Here is a 24,519-nt window from a genome sequence, read left to right as displayed (position 1 = left end):
GAGCTGGGTGTACGTGCCAAATATGGGACAAGTTTGGCAATGCTCAATGGAGTACTTGTATTGGCAGCAACTGTTGTGTTATGTGGAATGTAAGTTTGAAAGTCTTTTTTGCCTGTACTCGTCAAGTATTGAGATTGTTTGTCTGTGTGCTTTGTTTGTTTCCCGTGACAGGTGCGTGTTGTAAAGGAAGTGCGTACCGGCGGCGTGTATGCGCTGAAGTCCACGAGCAAGCAGGACGCTCTTCAGCAGAGCCAGGTAAACAAAATGAGGGCCTTGGTTCAGGCTGGGTGTGAATGAAAACCGGGCACGGCGCACACATGCTCGCACATGCACGAACACATGCTCGCATATGCGCGCGCGCACACACACACACACACACACACACACAGACGTACACATTTGCACACATGCACACCGTTAGGCGCTGCATCTGCCGCTAGGGTTTTCCGGGTGTTAGCGGCCGCCGTGAGTTCCCTTCGGGAACGGACACGATAGTTGACTTTTTACTTCACACCCTTCTTAGTCGTATTGGTCAATCTGTCGGCAGTCTTGTTTCATTTTCTTGTTTCATTGGCTTGTTTCATTGTCATTCCATAGCATCTCATGAATCCAGGTGATAAAACTCAGCAGATTTTGTACCGTCGGTCAGCGTCATGCAATGTTATCGCATGAGCTGATTGTTTAGTAACTGGTGGTGTTAGTGGACATTATAGTGTAACTTGTAGTTGTCCTTTTTTTTAAAGATTTTTTTATTCTTTACCAATTCTGAGGGACACCTCTTTGCGGCTGAATCATTAACAATGACTTGGTGTGGCCAAACAGCATTGTACTGGTGACTTTTGCCGATAGGAGAACAAGAAGCCTGCTTGCCAAGCTGTTGTCTGTTGACATGATACGGTGGACAACAACTGAATTCTTCCAGTCAGTATGCACCTACTGTAGCGGACATTGAAATCCGTTGAGAAGTCAAGCGGCCACGGGGCGCTGGCCTTGCAGCCGGGAGCACTGCTGGTCCATTTTTTTACAGTGTGGACGTGAACAACAGTGCATGTACGCCCTAAAAGGAGTGAGGGCGCCGGCCCCAGTCATCCCATCGGATTTCAATGTCCACGGCAGTACAATGCTTTTTGGCCACGCCATGCCATTGTTCTTGTCACTTCTCACTCTGGATCTGTGCAATGCTCGGCCTTTTCGACTACGCCACGTCATTGTTAAGGATTCAGCTACGGGAGGCATCCCTCAGAATTTTGAAACATGTCATTGTTATTCTTGATTCTCACTGTGGGTGATCTGTGCAGTGCTTGGCCTTACAGCACGAGAAAGAGATACTGGAGCGCAACAAGTCTCCATTCCTCGTTCAGCTACGCTGTTCCTTCCAGGACACTGGCTACTTGCATTTCGTCATGGACTACGCGCCTGGCGGTGACCTCATAGCACACTTACGGAGACAAGAGTCCGGTTGTCTGCCCGAACATCATGTCAGGTAAGTCGCTGCTGGCGCTGTTGCTGGTTGTTGTGGCTATGTTGTTTGCTGCAATGTGTACTGATGGTGCTGCTGCTGTTGTGTGTACTGGTGGTGGTGGTGGTGATGCTGCTATTGTGTGTACTGGTGGTGATGGTGGTGGTGGTGATGATGCTATTGTGTGTACTGGTGGTGGTGGTGGCGGTGGTGGTGGTGGTGGTGGTGTACTGACGTTTTTTGGTGGTTATGTTGATGCGATTGTGTGTACCGAATGTGTTTGCTGTGGTTATGTGGTTATGTTGTGCAGAGTGATGGCTGTGTTGGCACTGTTCTTGCCAGTGATGCGTCATCATAATTATGGTGGTCTTGTGCCTGTGGCGAGTGTTAGCGTAACACGTTATCATCCTCAGTGCCTCCTCTCTCAGCCATGCTGATCGCTTGCTCATGTATATGCCCTGGCCTGGCTTTTCATGTCTTTTTTTTTTCTTTTTTTTTGTGTGCAGATTTTACTTATCCGAAGTAGTAGCTGCACTAGATGCTGTGCATCAGCTGGGCTTTGTGCATCGAGATGTCAAACCGGAAAATATGCTTGTTGCCACGACTGGTCACCTCAAGTTGGCTGATTTTGGCTGCGCTGCCAGGCTGGACCCGAATGGAATGGTATGATTCATGATGACCTACATTTCGTGCCCAGAAATGATCTTGTGGCGGGAAAATAATTCTTTGTTGCCACGGCATCATTAATTTATCTTTGTGCATCTGTGTATGTAAGTTTGGTGGTGGGTCTGGTCTGCTCACCTCCCACCGATTTAGGAGCTGCGCCTGCGCCTTTGAAACCTTGAAGGCGATGGCGTTCCTACGGATGTGGAAAACTCGGTCTGACAATGTTTCTAGGCGAACCATGAAATTCGTGTGTATATATGTGTGTTCGTGGTGGTCAATTCATCAGCCTTGCAAGCTGTTGAATGGTGTAATCCCAGCACAAGGTGATAATATGTCTAACGTAGCTGTTCGCTATCATCGCTTCCGCGATGGACAGGTCCGAGTCTGGGATCTGAGTGTGTATGTTCGTCCAACAGTGCACCTTTCTGTCGTCGTAGACACGGCATGCATATCCTCGTCGGGGAAAGGACAAACTCACTTGTTCGTGCACAGTGCAAACAATAGCCTTAGGGCCGATTCCCACTACGGTACCGTGAGTGCCGTGCCGACGATTTGGGTAGGTCACGTGTACCCCACGGTACGAGCTTGAAGCTGAGAGTGATTTACACCTGCGCACAGTCATTCCGTGCATTCCGTCGGCAGGCCGGATCACCATTTTTATCAATTTCTGACTTTGGTCCTGAGGGAAAATAGCGGGGGAGATGACTGCTGGAGAAAGCTCAAGAATCAACCAATCGAAAAGCCAAAAGCCAAGAAAAAACTTCGTACCACAAATACAAAAGCCAAGAAAAAACTTCCTTTCAGGGAGTAGCAAAATACCTACTACTCACTGCATTCGACCTCACGGAATACCACGGCATGCCATTTCCACCCCCCCCCCCCCCCCCCCCCCCCCCCAGAGACCCTCGGCACCGGAATGTCCACGGCGCGGTACGGCAGGAGCCACGGAATGAACTCGCGCCAAAACTGCCCCTCACGTGAGCAAATCACCATGGGTACTCACGGCACGGCACTTACGGTACCGTAGTGGGAATCGGCCCTTATAGGGGATTCACACGACGGGCAAACTCACGTGTGTGGTACTCTTTTTACTCGTGTGACCCTAGCGCGTGCAAAATCTTGATAAACTTGATCGAGGGTCCTAGGCCCACGTTTGTGCTTTGCGCGCGTGTAAAAACAGCGAGAGTACATGAGTACACAGGCGGATGCGAGATTTGCACGGGTCTGTTGTCCGTGTGAATCCGATGGGCAGCTTGTCCACTTTTATACAAACGTGTTTTCGTTCATTTTCACGTCGTGTGAATACCCTATTACACAAGATACTACAGTGATGCAGGTCTTGTGTCCACGGTGTTACCTACCGTAAAGTCTTGTATAAAAGCCGCGGATTCTATGACTTTCTTGGTGAAATTTTGCAGGCTTCTATGCAAGACAGGTATTTCTATGTATGTCGACACTAAAACCAGGCTTATGTGTGATTTGATGGGCCCAAAATTGCGGCTTCTATTCAAGTGCGGCTTTTATACAAGACTTAACGGTATGCTCAACACGAGTACAGTCAAGTGCGGATATACCGACAATTCGCGAATAGCGACAGAATTCCCATGCCCAGAGCAAAGTCCATTCTACCTGAATACATGTACATATAATGAGACTTCGGGTATACGGACACTTCGCGAATATCCCGCCAAGTGTCGTTATACTCAAAGTTGACAGCACTACTAAACTCGTCCTGTGTTCTATTCCCTTTCTGCAGGTAACCGGCATAATGTCAACAGGAACACCAGATTACATGGCTCCTGAAGTGCTTGCTTGTATGGAGCTGCCCTCGAACCCAGATGGTATGTTTCGTATCTCAATTCATTTGCTGCAAGTGCTGTACGATTTCTACGCACGTAGAGCTGTATGTTGTGCTCTTTCTTCCTCTCCCGGTCTCCTCAAGAGAGATGTTTCTTTTGGCGGGCTGTTTGTTTTTGAATGTACTAGCAGTCTGCTTTTGTGTGTGTGTGTGTGTGTGTGTGTGTGTTTGGCTTTGTGTGTGTGTGTGTGTGTGTGTGTGTGTGTGTGTATGTATGTATGTGTGGGTGTGTATTTGTACACTGGCAGCACATAAGCCTGGTTTTAGTGTTGACACACATAGAAATACCCAGTTTAAATAGAAGCCTGATGTGAATATATGCCTAGCCCTAACATCGGCTTCTACAGGAATAAGCCAGGCTTTAATACGCGACATTACGGTATATGTTGTGTTGTACCCCTGCTCAGCCTCAATGTGCGCCAAGCCTTATGGTGTGAAGTGTGACTGGTGGTCGATGGGTATATCCATGTTTGAACTGCTGGTTGGTCAGCCACCACGCTGTGATCGCGAGGAGAGTACCAACAACCTAGGACAGGTGATTTCCAACACAAACAAGCTGGATGTAAGTACTGTACTCTGTGTGTCTGTGCGTGCGTGTGTGTGTGTGTGCGTGTGTCTGTGTGTGTGTGTGTGTGTGTGTGTGTGTGTGTGTGTGTCTGTTCGTGTGTCTGTGCGTGTGTTTGTGCGTGCGTGTGTGTTTGTGCTTGTTCTTATTGAACTCCTTGTATTGCAATGGCTGCTGGTTGGCCAGTTTTCAGTTCCATCACAGATTTTAATTTCTGATATCCGAATCCATTGTGACAAGTTCAGACGAATGTCTTGTAATAAGAGTGTTTTGGAGAGGGATGGATCATGATGGACAAAAACGGGCCTTGAACGGGCTTTCAGAACTATCTCTGTGTTTTTGAACAAACCCTGGTGTGTTTGTATGTCTGCGTATGCTTACTCAGCTACAGAATCTGTTTGATGGCGCCGACATCCAGGTGTCCGACGCAGCCAAGAGTTTCCTGTGTCAGCTGGTGTGCCCCAGCGAGGAACGCCTGGATTTGACTGCCATCCGGGCCCATGAGTTCTTCTGCGGTGTGGACTGGAACAACCTTGAAGCAGGTATGATGATGGGCTTATGCCCTGGTTCAGTGTCGGCCCTGTATTGGTTGGGTCCAGTTTGTTGCTTAGATGCAGCTAAAGAGGTTCGCCCTCTTGCCGGGCTTTGGTTATGAGACTTGTCACCTCACCGGATTTCCACTGCATCTGCCACCCTGGTATAATCAGGTGTGCAATGTTCTTCTCTGCTCTTTACAGCCACCCCGCCATTTGTTCCTAGTCTGTCCTCACCCACGGATACATCATACTTTGATCAGATCGACGATCTGGCCCAGGCGTCCCTTCCACCGCCCACGCCGCCTCCACCGCACCGCAACGGCATTCGTACGGACGACCTGCCCTTCGTCGGCTTCACGTGCTTTCCACACGCACCGTCGAGCAAGCTGTCACCGATGGCTGCTCCTCCGCTGACCTCGCTCACTCCGGTTTCGTCGGCCAATTCTGGACGACGGTCACCAAGGTGAGACACATACAGTACAGTACTTCAGGTCGAAGAACTGAGGGGGTCAGCCGCCTAGCCTAGACCGTTTTTATTTTCATGTACACGGTGACTCAACTGTGACTCAACTGCGCATAGACTGTAGTAGACTGTAGTCTATGCGCAGTTGAGTCACCGTGTACGCATTGGTACGCTATGATTGGTGAAATTCTAGGCTAGTCGTTCTTCGGCGCTCTGTTCTTTGGCGCCCGGCCGTACTGTAAGGGGCCATTCGGCATTTTCATGGAACGGAAAAAAAAGTTTAGTTATGACCCTCCCCCAACCACCCTGTAACGAGAATATTTTTTGCTTGACATCTTGAATGGATTGATGTTTCATCTAACAATCAATATTTTCAAAATGAAACTCTACTTGACCCACCCGCCCATAAAAAAAGTTGGATAATTATGAACGGCCCCTAAACATGCGGTATGTTTAAATAAATTATCAGGCATTGCTGTGCGGGAATCTTGTCGCATGAAACCTGCCCCGGAAGAAATCTCTTTTCAAACAATGTTCAAATTTGTCAGGATTCAGCCTGTATAATTCATTAATTTAGTATTATTGTATGATGTCGGAACTAAGATGAGAAATCTCGTTCAACCTCCCCATCCTTTCCAAAGCGAGTTGCGTTCATGTAGGTTGTTTTCTTTCACTGTGATCCCCTTCCACAAACTCCAACGCAGCCACTTGCACATTTAGGAAACTGCACTCAACTCCAAACTCCAAAAACGGTCTCTTCACTGTGATTTCAAATTAAAATTTACATTACACCAAATTTTCAGGCTTGGCCCATCATGAGGGTTATGAAATTGTCGAGTGAAGTTTCCTGAATGATCGCTTTCATTAGTTCAGGCCTTCGGGACATGGAAAAAGGGAAAAAAGTCTGAAGAAAAAATTGACTGTCGCCACCGCTACTCGAACCAGGGACCTTCGCTTGAGGCCAGCGATGCTCTAAATGCTGATCCCTTTCCGTGATCTGTTTTTTGCCGTTTTCTGGGTGTGTGTGTGTGTGTGTGTTTCTGTGCGCTGTTGTCGTTGGCGTACGTGCTGCGCGTTGTCCAGGAGTGTACGTCGCACGTCCACGCCCACCACCGTGCCGGGCATCAGCCCGATCTGCAAGCCAACACCCGGCCCGCGCAAGCGTGCGCACTCAGACGGCAACGACGACAACAGCAGCGGCACCACCACCGCCACTGAGGAGCGTCGCCATGACAGCAGCAGAGTCCCGCTGGTGGCGGTCGACGGGGAGTTTCTGACGCTGCCCACCAAGCAGCAGCAGCAGCAAGCTAGCCCGTGCCCCACGATGTCCGTCAGCTGCGTGTCCGACTCGTCCGTGATGCAGACGCGCCTCATCGACCTGCAGTCGGACGTGGCCAGTCGCGACAACGTCATCGCGTCACTGGAGCGCCAGCTGGGCGACTGTAGACACTCGCTGCAGGAGGCCACGTCACGACGCAAGGACGCCGAGCGCAGCAGCGAGGAAAACCGGGTCGCGCGGGAGCTGGCCGTGGCTAAACTAGACGTGAGTGATGATGGATAGTGCTGCCCGACACAGTACGTCCCCTTCTATGATGCCATGCGGGAATTCGCGTTGGCGGCGCTCAATTCAAACTGCACATTCTGGCTTTGCCTTTTTTGGGGATTGAGTCAAATAATTTGTCATTTCGTATGCTTGAATCCTAGGGTTGTTACATGGTAAAGATGCGGGCTCACCATCTGAATTCTGACTCCCAGAGTAGTAATAATCGTACTCACAATCATTCTCATGCTTCATTGAATTTTGCTGTGTTTGAGTAGGGTTCCAATGTTCTTACTGTACAAGCAGAAATATTTGTTTGGAATTTAATTTCGTCTTTTTCGTCCAAGGAGCTTTCGGACTAAATTAAATGCCGGACGAATGTCGATTTGTCCAGCGTTTCAATACACTGTTATAGTCCATGGGCTAAATTTTCAACCGGACGAAATCCCTTTCTTTGGAGTTGGACGAAATGTTCTGCCTGTGCAGTATCTCATTCTTCCTTTCATGGAATTGTTTTCAGTTCTTGAATTGTGTTCTACCCAACGTCAGATCATTCTCATGCTCATATTAATCGCAAGTTGTTATTGCTGCTGCTGCTGCTGCTGCTGCTGCTGCTGCTGGTGTTGAACAGGATGTTACTGAGCAGCTTGACATGGTGACGGCCGAAAACCGCGGCCTCTCCAATGAGATCAAGCTCTTCCTGGACAGCAAGAAGGAGTGGGACAAGGAAAAACAGTGAGTATAGTCAGCATCACTCATAACAAACTCGCTTATGTAGCGAATTTCGTGATGCAGGTCTACCCTCGTGAGTACGGCATCGACATCGGTTACAAAACAACCTTCTTTAGTTATATCAAGAGTACAGCTGCCAGGATGGATTCGCTTGGTCCTGATCTTTGCAACGAGCCCAGGATGATGAAAATCCATCAAGGTGGAGTGAAATGAGAATAAATTCCGCTCGGAGCTGTGAGTGCATACTCCACCAAGAGAGTCAGTGCGCATATTTGGTGCAGATCTGAGGCGGGAAGTGGCGTAGTGCGTACAACTGAGCTGCAGTTGTGCGGAAAGAGACCTGCTTGAATCCTGCTTGTACGCACCACATCACTGAAATGATGTAATCACGAACTTCCGCCGTGACAGCAACCCATCCGAGCTGCACCCTCTGGTTTTCATGTACTCTGAGATACATGCATAGCTCATTAGTTATAGTGAAGTTGAAGACACCAACAAGACAACGTTTTTGAAACCCCAGGGATTGTCTACTAGCGAGGGTAGACCTGTATGGCGAGCCATTGTTCGTGTCCGTGTTTGAACCTGTGTGTAAAAATTAAAAATGGACGCCAACCGGTTCATGGTGTGTTTCTTGTTCTGCTTTCTATTCTGGTTTCGCTGCTGCTCTGTCCTGTGCTGTAGACAGGGTTCGCACAGGTTATGGAAGGCCTGGAAAATGTATGATATTGTGAAACGAGGTTTAAAAGACCTGGACAACTATGATATTTTGAGTGTGAGTTTTGGGAAGTTTTGTAAAAGTTATTAAATTTGGTGGTGATTGTCACTTCTGCTCTGTGCTGTGCCGTAGATCTGTCAGTGAGCAAGCCACCATGGAGCTCTCCGTGGTGCACCACATGGCCGAGCGAGAACGCCTCAACTCTCAGAAACGCCTGGCGTTCAAGGACAGCGAGATCAAGGAGCTGAAGACGGCGAACGGCGACCTGCGCTGTCGTGTTGCCTCGCTGGAGAAACGACTTCAGGTTGTTATGTTATGTCATGGTGTCATGTTTTGGTCACGTATACTCCCATATCGTACATATTGGTCTCAGTTCTCTTTCTCTTGACCATGCCGTGTTTCCTGGTCCGTTGAACTTTCCTTTTCCATCTCTGAAAGTATAATGTAATAATTATAATATTGCTCTCCTGCTCGACTTGTCTTTGGGTGGCTGTGAACGTAACGCAGGTGAAGTCCACCGACGCGCTCACCGGTCTCGATGAGGTCAAGAAGCGTCTCGCCGAGGTGTCGTCCTCGTCCAAGGAGCGCATCGCCGCGCTGCAGAGCGACCTGAAGACGGCGCTGGAGGTGCGAGCCACGCTGCACGAGGACATTGCACGACTGCAGGACACGCGCCAGGCGCTGGAGGACGAGAAACGCGGGATCACGGTACGTTTACCGCTCGTTGATGTGTTGTTTGTTCTACTGGTTGCTGCTATTTGCGTTACTATCGGGCTTGAAAGTGCTACGTCACAGCATAGCAACAATTTCAAAAATTCAAAAAACTGGATTCCCATGGATCCAGTTTTTGAATGGATCCAAGCACATTTCAAGCGGTCTTACTCGCAGCAAGGTGATATAGCCGGTGAAATTGACTGGGTTGGCTAATGGGGGGGGGGGGGGGGGGTGACAACTGGTGGCGAAGAAAAAGTCACACCTGCATACGACATGAGTGGGTTGCTATGCACCCACACACTAAAGCGGGATTCACAGAAGCTTTTTTGCGATGCGACACGCGATGCGACACGATCTGCGAAGGACGCGTGCGATGCGAACTCGCGAAATACCATTCACAGAAGAAGTCAGTGATGCGACAACATCTTGCTGATTTGGCTACGTCACCATGATATTCGCACGGTTTGTTACGTGTACAAATTTATAGGCAACTCTTGAACCTTTGTACAACTTTGCTGTAGAAAAGGTCAAAATCGTACGCCAAATCGCTTGTCGCATCGCATCGCAAAAGTTGAGCCAAGCTCAACTTCTGCGATGGCCTGCGGTGGCCCAGTTGCGGCAGTTGCGTGGGGTGCGACATGGCTGCGATTTGGGGTTTTCCCTGTTTCGCGCCTGTCGCATCGCAAAAAAGCTTCTGTGAATCCCGCTTAAGGCAATAGCAAAGTCACACCTTGGTGGATCCAAAAGTAGAAATCTGACGTGAACTTACTACACTCCCTGGCCGTTTTGACGTTATCACTTTCAAGCCCTATTTATTACCTGCATGTTACCGTGGTGTGTCTTACTGCAAATATTTGCTTGTACAGTCAGACCTCGCTTATCCGGATCCCTCGCCATCCGAAAGAAAATAGCTGGTTACAGATTTACAGCATACGTGTTGCATCCAACATAACCGGTGTTCGATTATCCGGTTCCCTCGCCTATCCCGATGTTTTTGTGGAAAACGGATGTGTGGTTAATGCTTTGTTGCTTCTCTGTCCTTTTATACTTGTTATCAAATCAGTCTGTTGTTGTCTTTTCTAAACTGGATTTCTCCTTTGTTCTGCTCACTGTCGTACTCGTGTGCTGCTGCAGGAGAAATTCACCAAGGAGCGCGAACAGTTCACTACAAACTCCTCGGCTACGCAGGTAACTTTCTTTTTACCGTCTAGTCCTCTGCTATTGTTGCCTAGTTTCCAGTTGTTCGTATACTAGTAGGCCAGATGTATCACTACCATAGAGAATGGCTTCGGCCTCTGGTGGGCGGGTCTGATCTCTCCTCCCCAGCCGTTTACAGTACCTCAGCTATATACTGATGATGTTAACTTTACGGCCCTTGGAGGCATTTTATCGGAAGCTTCACTTTCCTTTTTCCTTTTGGAGTCCTATTTCTCTCATGGGAATGCTCTCATCGCTGCTTTCATGCCCGTTGCTTAATTTATACTGTCGACGCAGAAAGAATGTGAGAAGCTGACGCAGCAGGTGGCAGAACTAACCAAGCTCGCATCCGTAAGTCTCGACTTGCCTCTGCTTGGCCCCGGGCAGGCCAGGGCTGTATTTCATGAACAGGCGGTGTGCAAATGGTGTGCAAACTGGTACCGCTGTATAAGCAAAAACTATTCGTCAGGAGTTTAATTTCGTCTTTTCGTCCGAGGAGCTCGTAAACTGAATAAAGTGCCTGACTTACGTTGAGTTGTCTAGCTTTTCAATATGTGTTATAGTCTATGGGCAAAATTCTTGACGTTTCGAGTCATTTGGAGTTGGGCGATCTTATAGTAACACCTGTCTGAGGCGACCAGTCAAGGGACCTTGCAAATGTGGTCGCCGTGGCCACTCAAGGGACCTTGCAAATGCGGTCGCCGTGGCCACTCAAGGGACCTTGCAAATGCGGTCGCCGTGTTCACATGATCTCCTTATTCAGTGTCTGACGACAAGTCATTTCATGCCGGGCGGTTGTGTTAGGCCCTCTTCAGACTAGGTACAAACCAGCCTATAAGTCACATTTACATAGAAGTTTCCAGGACAACAACAAGAATCTGGCGGGAAACCTAAAAAGCTGCCCAATCCTTTCAGGCAGGGGGCCAACCCTTGTACAAGGCAACTTTCCTGCATTTATCGTACTTTCACCAGGCAGTTGTACGAACTTTGTACCCGGGTACGACTGTCCGCTGCTTTCACACATCCCAGGCCGCTTGCGCAATTTCGTAGGGTCAAAGGTTGCCTGTATATTGCATGTAAAATGTGTAGTCTGAATGCAGGCATGGAAAAATGTTGCCTTTTAGGTTTTATGTGATTTTGTACTGGATTTTCTATGTACGTAGTCTGATGAGGGCCTAAACACTATCGCTTTCCCCATAGTACGTCTCTTTTGCTACTGTTGTCCTGTTTGCAATGTAGGCATCTGAAGATCATAATCGTCAGTTAGCCAAGCTGGAAGAGCTCCTTCTTGGCAAGGCCCAGTGCTGTGCTGACCTGATGACTCGTGTTTCTGTAAGTCCGGCTGTTTGCACTGTTTTCTACGTTTGAGTGTACGGTTGTGATGTGCGTGTACGTGCGTGTGTGTGTGCGTGTACGTGCGTGTACGTGCGTGTCTGCCCGTGTGTGAGGGGTGGAGGGAGTGAGTGCATGCTTTGTCAATCCGTCTCACTGCGCAACAGCTTTCATTTTTGTTTTCACTTGCTTTACCTCCAGGCATACGAACTTGTGGTGTTTAGTCCTGGACTGGGAGATATTTCTGAATGATCTCCTCCTGGTAGTGTTAGATTTGGTTTCTTATATACAGTATAACGCATCGGTGTGGTGTTGTCGTTGCTGCTGGTACTCTCGCCATTTCTGTTTGGTTTGTCTTCTAGACTCTTGAAGACGAGCTGGAGAAGATCCAGTCCGACAAGCAGGCCGTGGAGTCGGCCGAGTGGGCCCTGGCCGAAGAGAACAAGAAGCTGGAGCAGAAACTGGCCGAGTACCGCTCCATCATCGCCTCCTCTCCTGCGCTGCCTGCAGTATCCGTCACTGTCACCGCTGACAGCTCCACATCACCGTTGGCAACGGCTCCGGCGCAGACCACTACCATGGAAACGCAAACGGCAATGAGCGGCGGCGCTGACGCCCTCACCCCCGAGGAAATTGAGCTGCGGCCCGTCATTCTCAGGACCACATCGTCGTCGTCGCAAACCACTTACGCCGCCGCTCTGCTTGAAGACGAGGAGCACAAACTTGCCACGTCCATCGCTAGTGAGGTGTCTGAGAAGCAGAAAGAACTCTTTGATCAGCAAGAACAGGTACTTACATGTGGCTGAGCCGTGTTGTCTCGTTCAGAGAAACCCGTGTTTTAGCAGCCCCGTTTTGGGGCTTATGAGAATGCTTTCAATTGACAGATTGCCTTTCCGTGCAGATATAGTTGTATACCATGCTATGGCTGAGTGTTCATGACATGTCTCAACGGCTTTGGCCTTCGCATTGCATGCCTCCTTGTGGTGGTAGAGCCGCCTGCTCAGTGCCAATGCCAAGTGCTCTCTCTATCTATCTATCTATCGCTCTCTCTCTCCTCTCTCTCTCTCTCTCTCTCTCTCTCTCTCTCTCTCTCTCTCTCTCTCTCTCTCTCTCTCTCTCTCTCTCTCTCTCTCTCTCTCTCTCTTGCTCTGTCTCTCTTGCTCTGTCTCTCTCTCTCTCTTGCTCTCTCTCTCTCTTCACACACACACACACACACACACACACACACACACACACACACACACACACACACACACACACACACACACACACACACACACACACACACACACACACACACACACACACACACACACACACACACACACACACACACACACACACACACACACACACACACACACACACACACAAGTGCACACACACACACACGCTAACTCCCTTTCTCTCTCTCCTTTCCTTTATCTCTTCTCAGAGTATCTCGTCTCTCAAGCAAATGTATCAGCAACTAGTGAATCGTCTTGATGAGCACAGTAATAAATCTGTGTCCCAACAAGAAGCAACCAAGATGAGGTAGGTAACGTATTGTATTGTTCTTGACTCAGACTGCTACATCTATTGCTCTGCTCTGAGAAGGCAGAATTACCTGTGCTCTGAACGAATTCTAACTTAATAAGAGAATTCTAACCCTAACCTTAACCGCACACATCCGTTTTCCATAAAAAAAATATCCGGATAGGCGAGGGAACCAGATAATCGAGCACAATTACTGTATGCATGCATGACCCATGCTGTAAATCGGTATCCAGCGTTTTTCTTCCGGACGGCGAGGGGTCCGGATAAAGGAGGACCGGATAAGCGAGGTCTCTGACTGTAATGGAGATTCTTTTCGTCATGTTTCCTCTCTGTGTCTTGTTGTGCAGCTTCCATTTGGAGCTCAGACAACAGCTGGCAGAGGCACAGCAGAAGCTGGGTGCATCCGAGGAGCAGCGCCGCAGTCTTGAAGAAGAGATGGAGAAGATGGCTAGAGTACGTTTGCGGATTTGGTTGATAGGGGCGTGTGTACGTGTGTGGGTGCGTGTATGCATGTGTGTGATTTGGCTGATAGGAGTGTGTGTCTGTGTGGGTGGGTGTCCTCCCCTTCTTATCTAGGTAGAGTTATCGCCACTGTTCCCTGCATCAGCCAGAGCGGTAGTTTAGGGACATCACTGGCTGTGTGCATGCTTACCGTATATTCTCTATTATAAGCACAGGTCTCCATTACTAGCACAGTCTCTAATACTAGCACACTGTGAGCACCTTTCGAAACATTATAAGCACAGTCTCTATTATTAGCACGGTCTTGGTGGAAATCAATGCTGCATGCATGATATCTAGCATGTATTTCTTCTTGCTCTGTATGGATGAATTGGTTGAAAAAATAAAAGCACGGTCTCCAATATAAGCGCGGTCTCCAATATAAGCACAGGGTAGAGGGGTGTTGAAAATATATAAGCACGGCGCTTGTAATAGAGAATATACGGGTATGAGTATGTGTGTGCGTGTGTGTGTGTGTGTGTGACTGTGACTGTGACTGTCTGTGTCGCATGTGTGTTTGGAGGGATGGCCGGGGGGGGGGGGGGGGGGGGCAGGAGCATGTGTCGTTCGCATCTTGTCTTCAGGTGAAGCCCGTGTAACGTCAGTCTGCCAGCTACTGTTTGCAGTGACTGATTGCGTGCATTACCGTACTCTCATCCAGCTTTCACTGCCTCCCCTTCCCCCAACTTCACCCACCCGTTTCAAGCGGTTAGTTTCCTTGTGTGTGTGAACAATTACATAAGTTATTTACTGGTTTGAGGGGAAGACACAAATGGGAAAAAGTCTGAAGAAAAATATTGACTGTCACCACCAGGACTCGAACCAGGGATCCTCGCTTGTAACCAGCGATGTTCTAACCACGGAGCTATGGTCTAGTCGTCGTCATAAGTGCCTGTGTTTGTGCGTCTTGTTTGCAGGAGATCCGAGTATCACAGCGTCAGAACAAGACGGAGAAGGCAGACTGGACGGCCGTAAGTTCACGGGTGTGGCAGTGCAGTGCGGAGTGGTACACACGGGGGGAAAAAATCGGGTTTTCCCCCTACCGGGCACGTTTTAGCGCTCTTTTATTCCTGTTTTGGATGAATTTTGGATGAATTTCCCGGACCTTCTTGGACGAAAATTGGTTTTACAATGGTCATACTGATTGTACGTGTGTGACACCCCTGAAGTTCAATAAGAAAGCCATCGTTTGTATTACCTATTTGATTCATTTCTTCCTCGGTGTGGTCGCTTTCCTTTTCGGGCCTGCGGATGTGATGTGAAAAACGAAGCTGATTCGTCGTACTCAGCTTCTTGTGTGCGCATGTGCGTGTGTGTGTGCATGTGTGTGTGTCTGTCTGTCTGTCTGTCTGAGTAGGCTCAAGACAAGCTGAACTTGCGCCTTGACTACCTGAGGTCGGAGCTGCGCAGCACCAGAGAGTCATCTCGCGCATCCAGAAGAGAACTCAATGAAGCAGTCGCTAAGCAACAGGCAGCGACCAATCAGCTGGATGAGTTGAAGGTGGGTGGACATTCGGGTTACAATTCTCAGTTTGCGATGATGATTTGTTTTCCATGCAAACACACACACACACACACACACACACACACACACACACACACACACACACACACACTAAGGCTGTGTTTACATGAGAGTCTTCAACCCGGGTCGAGTTCAGCCCGGGTTGAAAGTCTGTACGATAGACAAAATAGGTGAGCGTTTACATGAAGACAGTTGACCCGGGTCAAATACTGATATGCCGCCAAAAGTCCACTTCTAGAGTCCTGTATGGTCACGTGAATGCTTTCGCGCGAAATTTGCATGTGCAGTGCTATTCAAACCTGGCACGAGATACGCACAGAAGTGCGTTAGTACGATTTTCTCGCCCCGGGTTGATTTCAACCGGGTCGAACTCAACCCGGGTTGAAAACTCTCATGTAAACACAGCCTGATTTATTCAACTCGGGTCGTTGAATATCCCAGTAACCTGTCGGTGGTGTGCCCAGTTATCACACTTTCTGACTGCTTATTATTGTGTAATACAGTCGTGGATAGTTGCTGCATAACTCGTCCCCATGTGTTTTTGTCTATGTTACAGTAAATTATTCCCTGCTTATGCTTGTGTGTTGTTTTCCTCTCAGATGGAAAGCTCGGGAACCATTGGTGACTTACGTCGCAGTCTTGCTGAGTCTGAGGTGAGTACGCTCAGCTCAGCCTGTTTAGCGTCACAGTTTAACCCTTTGGAGTCCATGGTTCGATTTCGAACCATGGGCATTTTGTATGCATGTGGGCGCAGTCAAACTTTCGGTTCTCGCCCAAATCGTGACCAAACTCAACAATCGAAGGGTCTAGATGGTAGAGAAAACTCTCAGCTTTCGCATCGAACAGGTCCGAAGTCTCTCCGATGAAGGTTGAGTGAGCGGCGAGCGATCAAACATTCGAATTTTCTGCGCTGCGTGCTGCGAGTCAGCAGTGCATGAAAAAAAGGGATTTTCGCAGCTTCATGACAGGCGACACGTGCCAGGACCGGCGCGGCGCGAAGTCACGGCAAGGTAAACTTCTACTCGAAAAAAATTGAACAGTTCCGAGCTAGATTCAGTGAAATGGCTACAGGAGACCGATTTCGTCTCAGATCTGGAGCTGGACTCGCGTTTGGGGCGCGTTGTGGCGGACAATGAATAGTGCTCTTGGCGAGTTTGGGCTCATTGTATTTCTCTCATCAAGAGCTTTCCAACGAGCCCAAGATAATCAAAATCGGTTAAGTAGAACCAAAGTTATGTTGGAAATGGAGTGCGCATTTTCGTGACTGCCACAAATTCTGCGGAAGTAAAAAAGTTACGGACTCCAAAGGGTTAAATTGTTTGTCTGGTCGCCCGGTGTCCCCTTTGCGTGTTTATGTGTGTGCATGGGTGCCTCGGGTTTTTGTTCGTAAGGCCACCTACTTATGAATGTTCAGACGCACGGCGGACGGTGTCTATTCACAAAGCAAGGGAACAAGAGAATGAAATAATAACTTGGTGCGAAAATAAGATGATAACGCCCGAAAACGCTAAAATTTAATATTAAGAAACATCCCTCCAGGGACCAGGTTTTCCTGTACAAGACCGTTGTTCACCATGGAGTGACCCAAGAGTAAGGAGCTCAGTGCTGGATGCATTGCCCAATGCAACTATCTCCTTCCCCATCCATGCCGAGGTGTTTTCTGCATTGTTTGCTCGTACTATGAATGTGACTGGCCGCGTGGCCCAACGGATAAGGCGCCTGACTACGAATCAGGAGATTCCAGGTTCGAATCCTGGCGTGGTCGCATCTTTTTTTTCTTTTCTCTGACAGGGAAATGTATACCAACACCTGCCGACCCTGTCAGACTCCCCTTTCCCAGTCTATGTGTGATCCAGCCTGCCTACAAGAGTACATAACCAAAAGTGTGCAACTCCACGATCCCTCAGCTAACTGCGGAGTTTTTTTTGTGACATCAGTCTTTTGCGTGCGTTTGACTCGCTGATGCCATCATGAGTACTAGTAGCCAGAAGTCAAAGTACAAAGAACCGTGTCTGCAATAACAAGCACGGGGAAGGACTCCACACTTGATCATACCAAGAGTACATAACCCCCCCCCCAGAGTGTGCAATGCCTGATCCAGCTCTGCATAGGCTCTTGGTCGAGCGTAGTCGGCTCTTCTGATGTCATGTGTGCGCTCCACACCAGCGCAAGGCCTGTCTCGAGGCAGGGCAGCGTTGTTTTTGATCCGAGAGTCCCCGCGACTCCCCGGATCCCCTCAGATCTGTACAGCATTATGACGCAAAGATCCGATTACGCTCGGCCAAGAGTCCAAGACACTATGCAGAACCGGATCAGGCGCTGCACACTCTGGGGGTTATGTACTCTTGCTCATACTTCTGCCAAAGAATAGTGTGTCCCCTTCCCCATGTTGTGGTGTTTTCTGCACTGTGTGCCCGGATTATGAATGTGACTGGCCGCGTGGCCCAACGGATAAGGCGCCTGACTACGAATCAGGAGATTCCAGGTTCGAATCCTGGCGTGGTCGCATTTTTTTTCTTCTTTTTTTGTCTGACAGGGACATATAATACCGACCCTGTCAGACTTCTTCGTTTGACTCTGGCCCGGGTGAAGCATAACATGCCTGCACTTGAACTCCCCTTTCCCGGTCCATGTGAAATCCTACTGCAAGAGTACACAACCAAGAGTGTGGAACTCCACAAAACCCCAGCCCATGGCGGAATTGTTTATGACATCAGTCTTTCACGGCTGTTTGACTCGCCATCAATCATGCTTAGCCAGAAATCAAAGTTCAGTACAGTTCGACAAAATTAATTTGTACGTCCCAGCTACGCTAGTCAGAGGAGAACAATGGATGGTAGATCCATGTGTCCTGAACCTGGTGAACTCACAACGTATCTTCAAAACAAGCATGGGAAAGCACGCACACTTGACAATACTCCTGCCAAAGAATGGTGCAATAAAAAAATTCCGCCGTGGGTGAACCCATCGCAGCTCGATAGTTGTGAACGGGTATTTCCCCAATGTAACTCCCCCTCCTCCCCCCCCCCCCCCTCCTTCCCCGTGTTGAGGTGTTTTCTGCACTGTATGCTCGGACCATGAATGTGACTGGCCGCGTGGCCCAACGGACAAGGCGCCTGACTACGAATCAGGAGATTCCAGGTTCGAATCCTGGCGTGGTCGCATCTTTTTCTTCTTTTTTGTCAGACCCACTGACCCCTGTCAAATTTCTTTGTTTGACTCTTTTTGTAGGCGAAACCAAGAGTAGATAAACAAGAGTGTGCAACTCCAGCTATGGGGTCTGCGACGGCAGAACTTCACATCACGTGATGAACCCGTGCACTCTAGTGCATGATAGATACTGGGTTGTACGCAGCCCAGCTTTGGGTACAACTCTCTTGTGGTCACTTTGCACTGTTTGCCAGCATAACCTTTTGAACCATGTCACGTGATGTGAAGTTCTGCCGTCGCAGCACAGCATAGAGGTTGTGCAGGCAGTTGCACACTCTTGTTTATCTACTCTTGGCGAAACCAAGAGTATATTCTCTATTATAAGCGCCGTGCTTATATTTTTTCAACACCCCTCTACCCCGTGCTTATATTGGAGACCGCGCCATACAGAGCAAGAAGAAATACATGCTAGATATCATGCATGCAGCATTGATTTCCACCAAGAGCGTGCTAATAATAGAGACTGTGCTTATAATGTTTCGAAAGGTGCACACAGTGTGCTAGTATTAGAGACCGTGCTAGTAATGGAGACCTGTGCTTATAATAGAGAATATACGGTATGTAACCCCACAAGATTGTGCAATTCCCACATACCCTGCTGTCCCGACAGAATTTCAAGTTGACGTCATAATTTATGATGCAATGCTCCTTGCACCAGTGATTTACAACATGCGTACGGGTGTCAACGCATCACACGTTTTTCTTTGCAATATTTTGTACATGATCAGACGGGCTTTGGTCCACCACAGGTTCCGGATTCGTCTGATAATCCGTGCACAGTGCGAATTGCATCATAAAAAAATGACGTCAACTTGAAATTCTGTCAGGACAGCACCCATAGTCGAGTTGCACACTCTTGGGGGGTTATGAACTCTTGGCGAAACGCAAATGCATTTGAACTCCCCTTTCGCCTGTAGCTGGGTGTTGTTTGCAACGTGAAGCTTTGATCCCAAAAAGAGGCTGGTTTTCTCTATGTTACAGATGTGCTTTGTCATTCCTTCATCACACGCCCGGATACTTTCAATCAACTATTCTTCCGTGTGTTTGTCTGGCTGCGTTTGTGTGCGTGTACGTGTGTGTGTGCGCGCGTGTGTGTGTGTGTGTGTGCACGTGTGTGTTCATCTCACAGGCCAAGTGTACACAGCTTACTGACGGCTTGGGTGCCGCTAAGATACGCATTTCGGTACGCTTGCATTCAGCTGTCCTTGGAACATTCAGTCCATTTCTTGTATCTCTTACTTGTTGTGCACGGGGACATGATCCGGAAACACAATGTTTGCTGTCTTTAACTATCACCGTCTCTCTCTGTCTCTCTCTCTCTCTCTCTATCTCTATCTCTCTCTCTCTCTCTCTCTCTCTCTCTCTCTCTCTCTCTCTCTCTCTCTCTCTCTCTCTCTCTCTCTCTCTCTCTCTCTCTCTCTCTCTCTCTCTCTCTCTCTCTCTGTCTCTGTCTCTGTCTCTGTGTGTGTGTGTGTCTCTCTCTCTCTCTCTCTCTCTCTCTCTCTCTCTCTCTCTCTCTCTCTCTCTCTCTCTCTCTCTCTCTCTCTCTCTCTCTCTCTCTCTCTCTCTCTCTCTCTCTCTCTCAATCTCTGTCTGTGTGTGTGTGTGTGTGCGTCTCTCTCTCTCTCTCTCTCTCTCTCTCTCTCTCTCTCTCTCTCTCTCTCTCTCTCTCTCTCTCACGCACTCGCACACACACACACACACATCGCACTTTATAACTGAGGAAAACTATATTCAAAGGTACGCTATATCCAAATGTTCACTGTATCCAAAAGTACGCTATATCCAAAGTAACATGACAGGGCAGCAATGGTCACAATCCTTAAAAAACAATACTCGGTCCTGTATCCACCGTCTGTGACGAGGAAAGTATATTCTACCCATGTCCCTGTGTACTGAACTGTGTCAATGTGTATGTCATTCTATTCCTGTACAGTCCTTGGAGCAGGGAGAATCCAGAGCTGACTGTCTGGCGGTTGAGCTGAGGGTTCTGCAGTCCGGCAAGCAGGTAGGCTGTTGGATGTGTACTAGTAGCAACAGCAGCAGCAGCAGCAGCAGCTGATACGTGTTGCTTCAAGGCTATTTTTCTTGCATGCTACCGGTGATTTTGATGTGGATGCTTCTGTACCTTGATCTCTGCGCGGATCACCTGTATTCTGTATGATCAAGAGTACATAAACCAGAGTGTGCAACTCGGGATGGTTCCTGTGGGAGCGTAATTCGTGCACTACGTCATTTCTGACAGCATGGTAAGCCACAGGTACGGTGAAAAGTTGCGTAACCAGTCGCGGTGGTGCAGGTCACTGAGTTTGTCCTGATTTCGGTTTTTTGATACGGATAGCCTGGTGACTTTACTTGTCGGTGGATGTACGCAGCGTACACAGTCACACAAAACACCGAAATACTGAAGCTGGACGTCTAAAATCAAGCAAACTTGGCTGATTTCCGGGCTATGAAACATGAAAATATGAGCTGTACGCCAGTCGCGGCTTGGCTGACCTCATCAGGGTGACGTAGTGCACGAACTGCGCTGTTTCAGATCTGATATGCAGAGTTGCACACTCTGGTTTATGTACTCTTGGTATGATGCATGGAGTACAGAACAGACAACTGAAATGCTTTGTGTGTGTGTGTGTGTGTTTGTTTGTGTGTGTGTGTGTATGTTTTTTTTGTTTTTTTTGGTGTGTATGTGTGTTTGTGTGTGTATGTGTGTGTGTGTGTGTGTGTTTGTTTTGGTGTGTGTATCTGTGTGTGTGTGTCTGTGTGTGCATATGTGCGCGTGTGTGTCTCAACTACAGGCATTGATGGAGCAGATCAACAAGCTGGAAGCAGCACGCAACGACCTTGTAGGCTGGAAGGCCAAGGCCGAGGAGCAGCTGGCGGAGAAACAACAAAGATTGGAGTCGGCTGACCTGGTATGCTTTGAAAGCGGCTTTCTTTGTTGCATCCTTGTATTGACTCGTGTGGCACTGTGGCAGCTCTCTGGCGACCGCTGGGACGGTTTGTTATGCACTTGCATTTCCTAGTGTCGATTGAGATAGTGGTTTTGTCTCAAGAGAAGCCACGTGTGTGCTTGGTTTACGGTGTCAGGTTAGTGCAGAGTGGGTGAGCTGCTGGTGCTGCCCGAAAGCTGTAGTGGCAGAGACAGTTACCAGTTAGCTACGTGTGTGGCCGGTGTATGCAGGCAGTGGCTCTGGTCACAAATGTAACGCGTAGCTTGCTCTGGTCAAGACTTCAGTCATTTGATCATCGTACTATCCGACTATAGAGCTTTTTCAAGGACGCCGTTCCCGCCACCGCCCCGGCGATCATCCCGAGATTGTGGTGAACAGGTTGCATGTCAAAATGCATTGAAAAGTATACAAAAGGTGACAGGTTCGTCTCCACCAGCGCTTGGAGTTATTCTGAAGCTTGTTCTTTTTCGCCCAAGCCATGGAAGGTCTTCCTGGCAACTGCTCTGACTCAACACGAGCGTCGGACATCAAGTGGAGCGCCATTCTACTGCTTCTTGCACCTCCACGCATCCACTCCCATACAAAGTGAACGTGAACTGGGCTTCGCCTGTTCACCAGCGATTCAAAAATTTCTCGCACGTGACCCCAAAAAGTGTGGTGCAACCTCGAAAAAGCTCTATATGCCACCCTGGAGTATACCACACCCAGTTTTTTGTTGTCACGATATGCAGACATCTACACTGTTTATCACTATCACTGTTCGTTTGATCATCGTAGTACAAGCGGCACTGACTTTTCGGGTGAATTACTGGTGCTAAAAGTGCTGCTTGTACTCCGGAAAATGTGGTACAGTCAACTTCGCTAACGGCTGCAGATACAACGACAATTAGCGAATAACGACAGAATTTCCATGCCCAGAGCAAAGTCCATTCTAACTGCAATGCATAATGAATTAATAATGAAGACTTCGGGTATAAGGACACTTCGCGAATAACGACACTTTTCTGATGCCCCATCGGGTGTCGTTATACGCAAAGTTGACTGTATGCACATGAAATGCTGAGTTCGGCAGTACGAGGACTCGTCGAGGAGTAACTTCTTTTGTTGTCTGGTTGTGCCATGTTCTTGCAGACAATACAACTGTTGAAGAAGACTACGTCCACGCTTGAAACACAGACGGAGGACTGGGAGATTCTGCACGACGAGGTCGCCGAGAGGGAGAAGAAGTCACTCAAACAGCTGTATGTACATTTGACGGTGTGTGTGTGGGGGGGGGGGGTGTTGTGTGGGTGTGTTACACATCTGATCCCCGCATCCAGGTGGTGTACTTTGATATCCAGGGTCACTTGACTGGAAATAAGATCCCTTGCTTCTAGATCCAGTGGTTCTCAGGGACAAGTGATCGCTTTATCAGTGTGGTTGTCTTGGCAAGTTTTTCTGTATTCACAGGGTTGTGGTCAAAGCGACGATTACCGTGGTGCTGCCCCCCCCCCCCCCCCCCAGGCCTATCTTCAAGTTAACATTTCAAAATCTGTCTCTCTCTCTCTCTCTCTCTCTCTCAGTGAATCAGTCCGTCAGGAGCTACACAGTACAGAGGAGACCCTTGCGGAGGTGCAATCACTACTGGAGACGGAGCGTGACACACACGCACGTGCTCGCAGTGACCTCACCACCGCCTCCCAGGCCATCAAGTCCGGTCTGGAAGAGCGACAGCGACTACAGGCAGAGCTCACTGCTATTCTAGATCAGGTACGGGTGTGTGTGTGTGTGTGTGTGTGTGTGTGTGTGTGTGTACGTGTACATGTACATGTACACGTACACGTGTGGTTGTGTGTATCTAGTGGTGTTCTTAGTGAGTGTTTTTGTTTGTGTGGGTTGGGGTGGGGTGGGGTGGGGGGGGGGGGGGGGCACTGCCTAGCACAGGAGATGTATGATGTGGAAGGGTGCATACCGGTATGACTGTATGTTTGTTTGGTGGGGGGCATTTGTATTTAGTTTGTATATGGGGTTGTGGAGGGATGCACTGACCAGCAAAGGATAAGTGGTGTTGTTGGTGGGATGCTTATGTATATGGTTGATGTGGTGGTTGGTGTGGTGGTTGGTGTGGTGGTTGGGATGCTGACGGTTGAATATGTGAGTAGGGCTAGGCTTTTAGGCCAAGTTGAGTGGCTAGTGAGTACTGGTATTTACCCTATTTTGGATATTGTGCCAGCGGTGGGATGCGTGTAGAGATAGGGAGAGAGAGAGAGAGAGAGAGAGAGAGAGAGAGAGAGAGAGAGACTCTTCATCACCGCTGCAATAGGACCGCAAGTGAGCCCAACTTGCCAGGCGGTAATGGCATCAGTCAGAAATACTAGTACAGTCAGACCTCGCTTAACCGCACACGTCCGTTTTCCACAGAAATATCCGGATAGGCGAGGCAGCGGGATAATCAAACACACATACTGTATGTATGCATGACGTGTGCTGTAAATCGGTAACCAACGATTTTCTTCCGGATGGCGAGGGATCCGGATAAAAGAGGTCCGGATAAGCGAGGTCTGACTCTATAGTGAATCATAACTTCCTGTTTGGAGTTGCTCTGTAAGGGGCCGTCCGTAATTATCGAACTTTTTTCACCAAACGAATTATTTTAGTTTAGACCCAACCCCTCCCTCCCTCCCCCTCAGAACGTAAAAAAAGTTTGACATATGCATGCATAATACAACAAAAGTTGCAAGCCAGTGTGTAACTGCTAGTATGGGCATTCACATGACTGTATCAATATTTTCTGAAACGAAATTGGTCAACCCCCTCCCAGCCCATAACGAAATTATTTCGTTTTGTGGAAAAAGTTCGATAATTATGGACGACCCCTAAGTACTCTAATTTCAGAAATTTTAGGTGCTCAAAATTTTAGGTATGAAAGCAAAAGGCCAGGTTCGGTGAACAGAAAATTTAAGTACAGAGAAGCAGTTCCCTATTGGATTATGTGTGTGAGTGTTTGTTCGGTGTATTGAAATTTTAGGTATGACAC

General features: G+C 48.5%; 1 protein-coding gene and 3 non-coding genes across 4 annotated transcripts in view; all 4 read left to right on the top strand.

Annotated features, from left to right (window-relative positions):
* Positions 1-24,519, top strand: part of LOC135821156 (citron Rho-interacting kinase-like) — a 46,745-nt gene that overhangs the window by 2,299 nt on the left and 19,927 nt on the right. The window contains exons 3-27 of the mRNA XM_065334222.1: positions 172-255; positions 1,299-1,483; positions 1,966-2,122; positions 3,882-3,966; positions 4,391-4,545; positions 4,934-5,090; positions 5,286-5,547; positions 6,631-7,090; positions 7,719-7,822; positions 8,667-8,838; positions 9,042-9,242; positions 10,383-10,436; positions 10,743-10,796; positions 11,685-11,777; positions 12,140-12,565; positions 13,213-13,310; positions 13,661-13,766; positions 14,732-14,785; positions 15,172-15,315; positions 15,939-15,992; positions 19,679-19,732; positions 20,486-20,557; positions 21,348-21,464; positions 22,635-22,744; positions 23,066-23,252. Of these exons, the coding sequence (XP_065190294.1) occupies positions 172-255; positions 1,299-1,483; positions 1,966-2,122; positions 3,882-3,966; positions 4,391-4,545; positions 4,934-5,090; positions 5,286-5,547; positions 6,631-7,090; positions 7,719-7,822; positions 8,667-8,838; positions 9,042-9,242; positions 10,383-10,436; positions 10,743-10,796; positions 11,685-11,777; positions 12,140-12,565; positions 13,213-13,310; positions 13,661-13,766; positions 14,732-14,785; positions 15,172-15,315; positions 15,939-15,992; positions 19,679-19,732; positions 20,486-20,557; positions 21,348-21,464; positions 22,635-22,744; positions 23,066-23,252 (3,645 nt within the window). The remainder of the gene's footprint in view (positions 1-171; positions 256-1,298; positions 1,484-1,965; positions 2,123-3,881; positions 3,967-4,390; positions 4,546-4,933; positions 5,091-5,285; positions 5,548-6,630; positions 7,091-7,718; positions 7,823-8,666; positions 8,839-9,041; positions 9,243-10,382; positions 10,437-10,742; positions 10,797-11,684; positions 11,778-12,139; positions 12,566-13,212; positions 13,311-13,660; positions 13,767-14,731; positions 14,786-15,171; positions 15,316-15,938; positions 15,993-19,678; positions 19,733-20,485; positions 20,558-21,347; positions 21,465-22,634; positions 22,745-23,065; positions 23,253-24,519) is intronic.
* Trnar-acg (transfer RNA arginine (anticodon ACG)) lies at positions 17,032-17,104 on the top strand. The gene has a single exon. It is a non-coding gene; the product is annotated as a tRNA-Arg (tRNA).
* Positions 17,773-17,845, top strand: Trnar-acg (transfer RNA arginine (anticodon ACG)). Its single transcript has one exon. It is a non-coding gene; the product is annotated as a tRNA-Arg (tRNA).
* Trnar-acg (transfer RNA arginine (anticodon ACG)) lies at positions 18,429-18,501 on the top strand. Its single transcript has one exon. It is a non-coding gene; the product is annotated as a tRNA-Arg (tRNA).

Source organism: Sycon ciliatum, chromosome 7, assembly GCF_964019385.1.
Source record: "Sycon ciliatum chromosome 7, ocSycCili1.1, whole genome shotgun sequence".
Classification (NCBI taxonomy): domain Eukaryota; kingdom Metazoa; phylum Porifera; class Calcarea; order Leucosolenida; family Sycettidae; genus Sycon; species Sycon ciliatum.
This window is presented reverse-complemented; position numbering and strand designations above follow the sequence as displayed.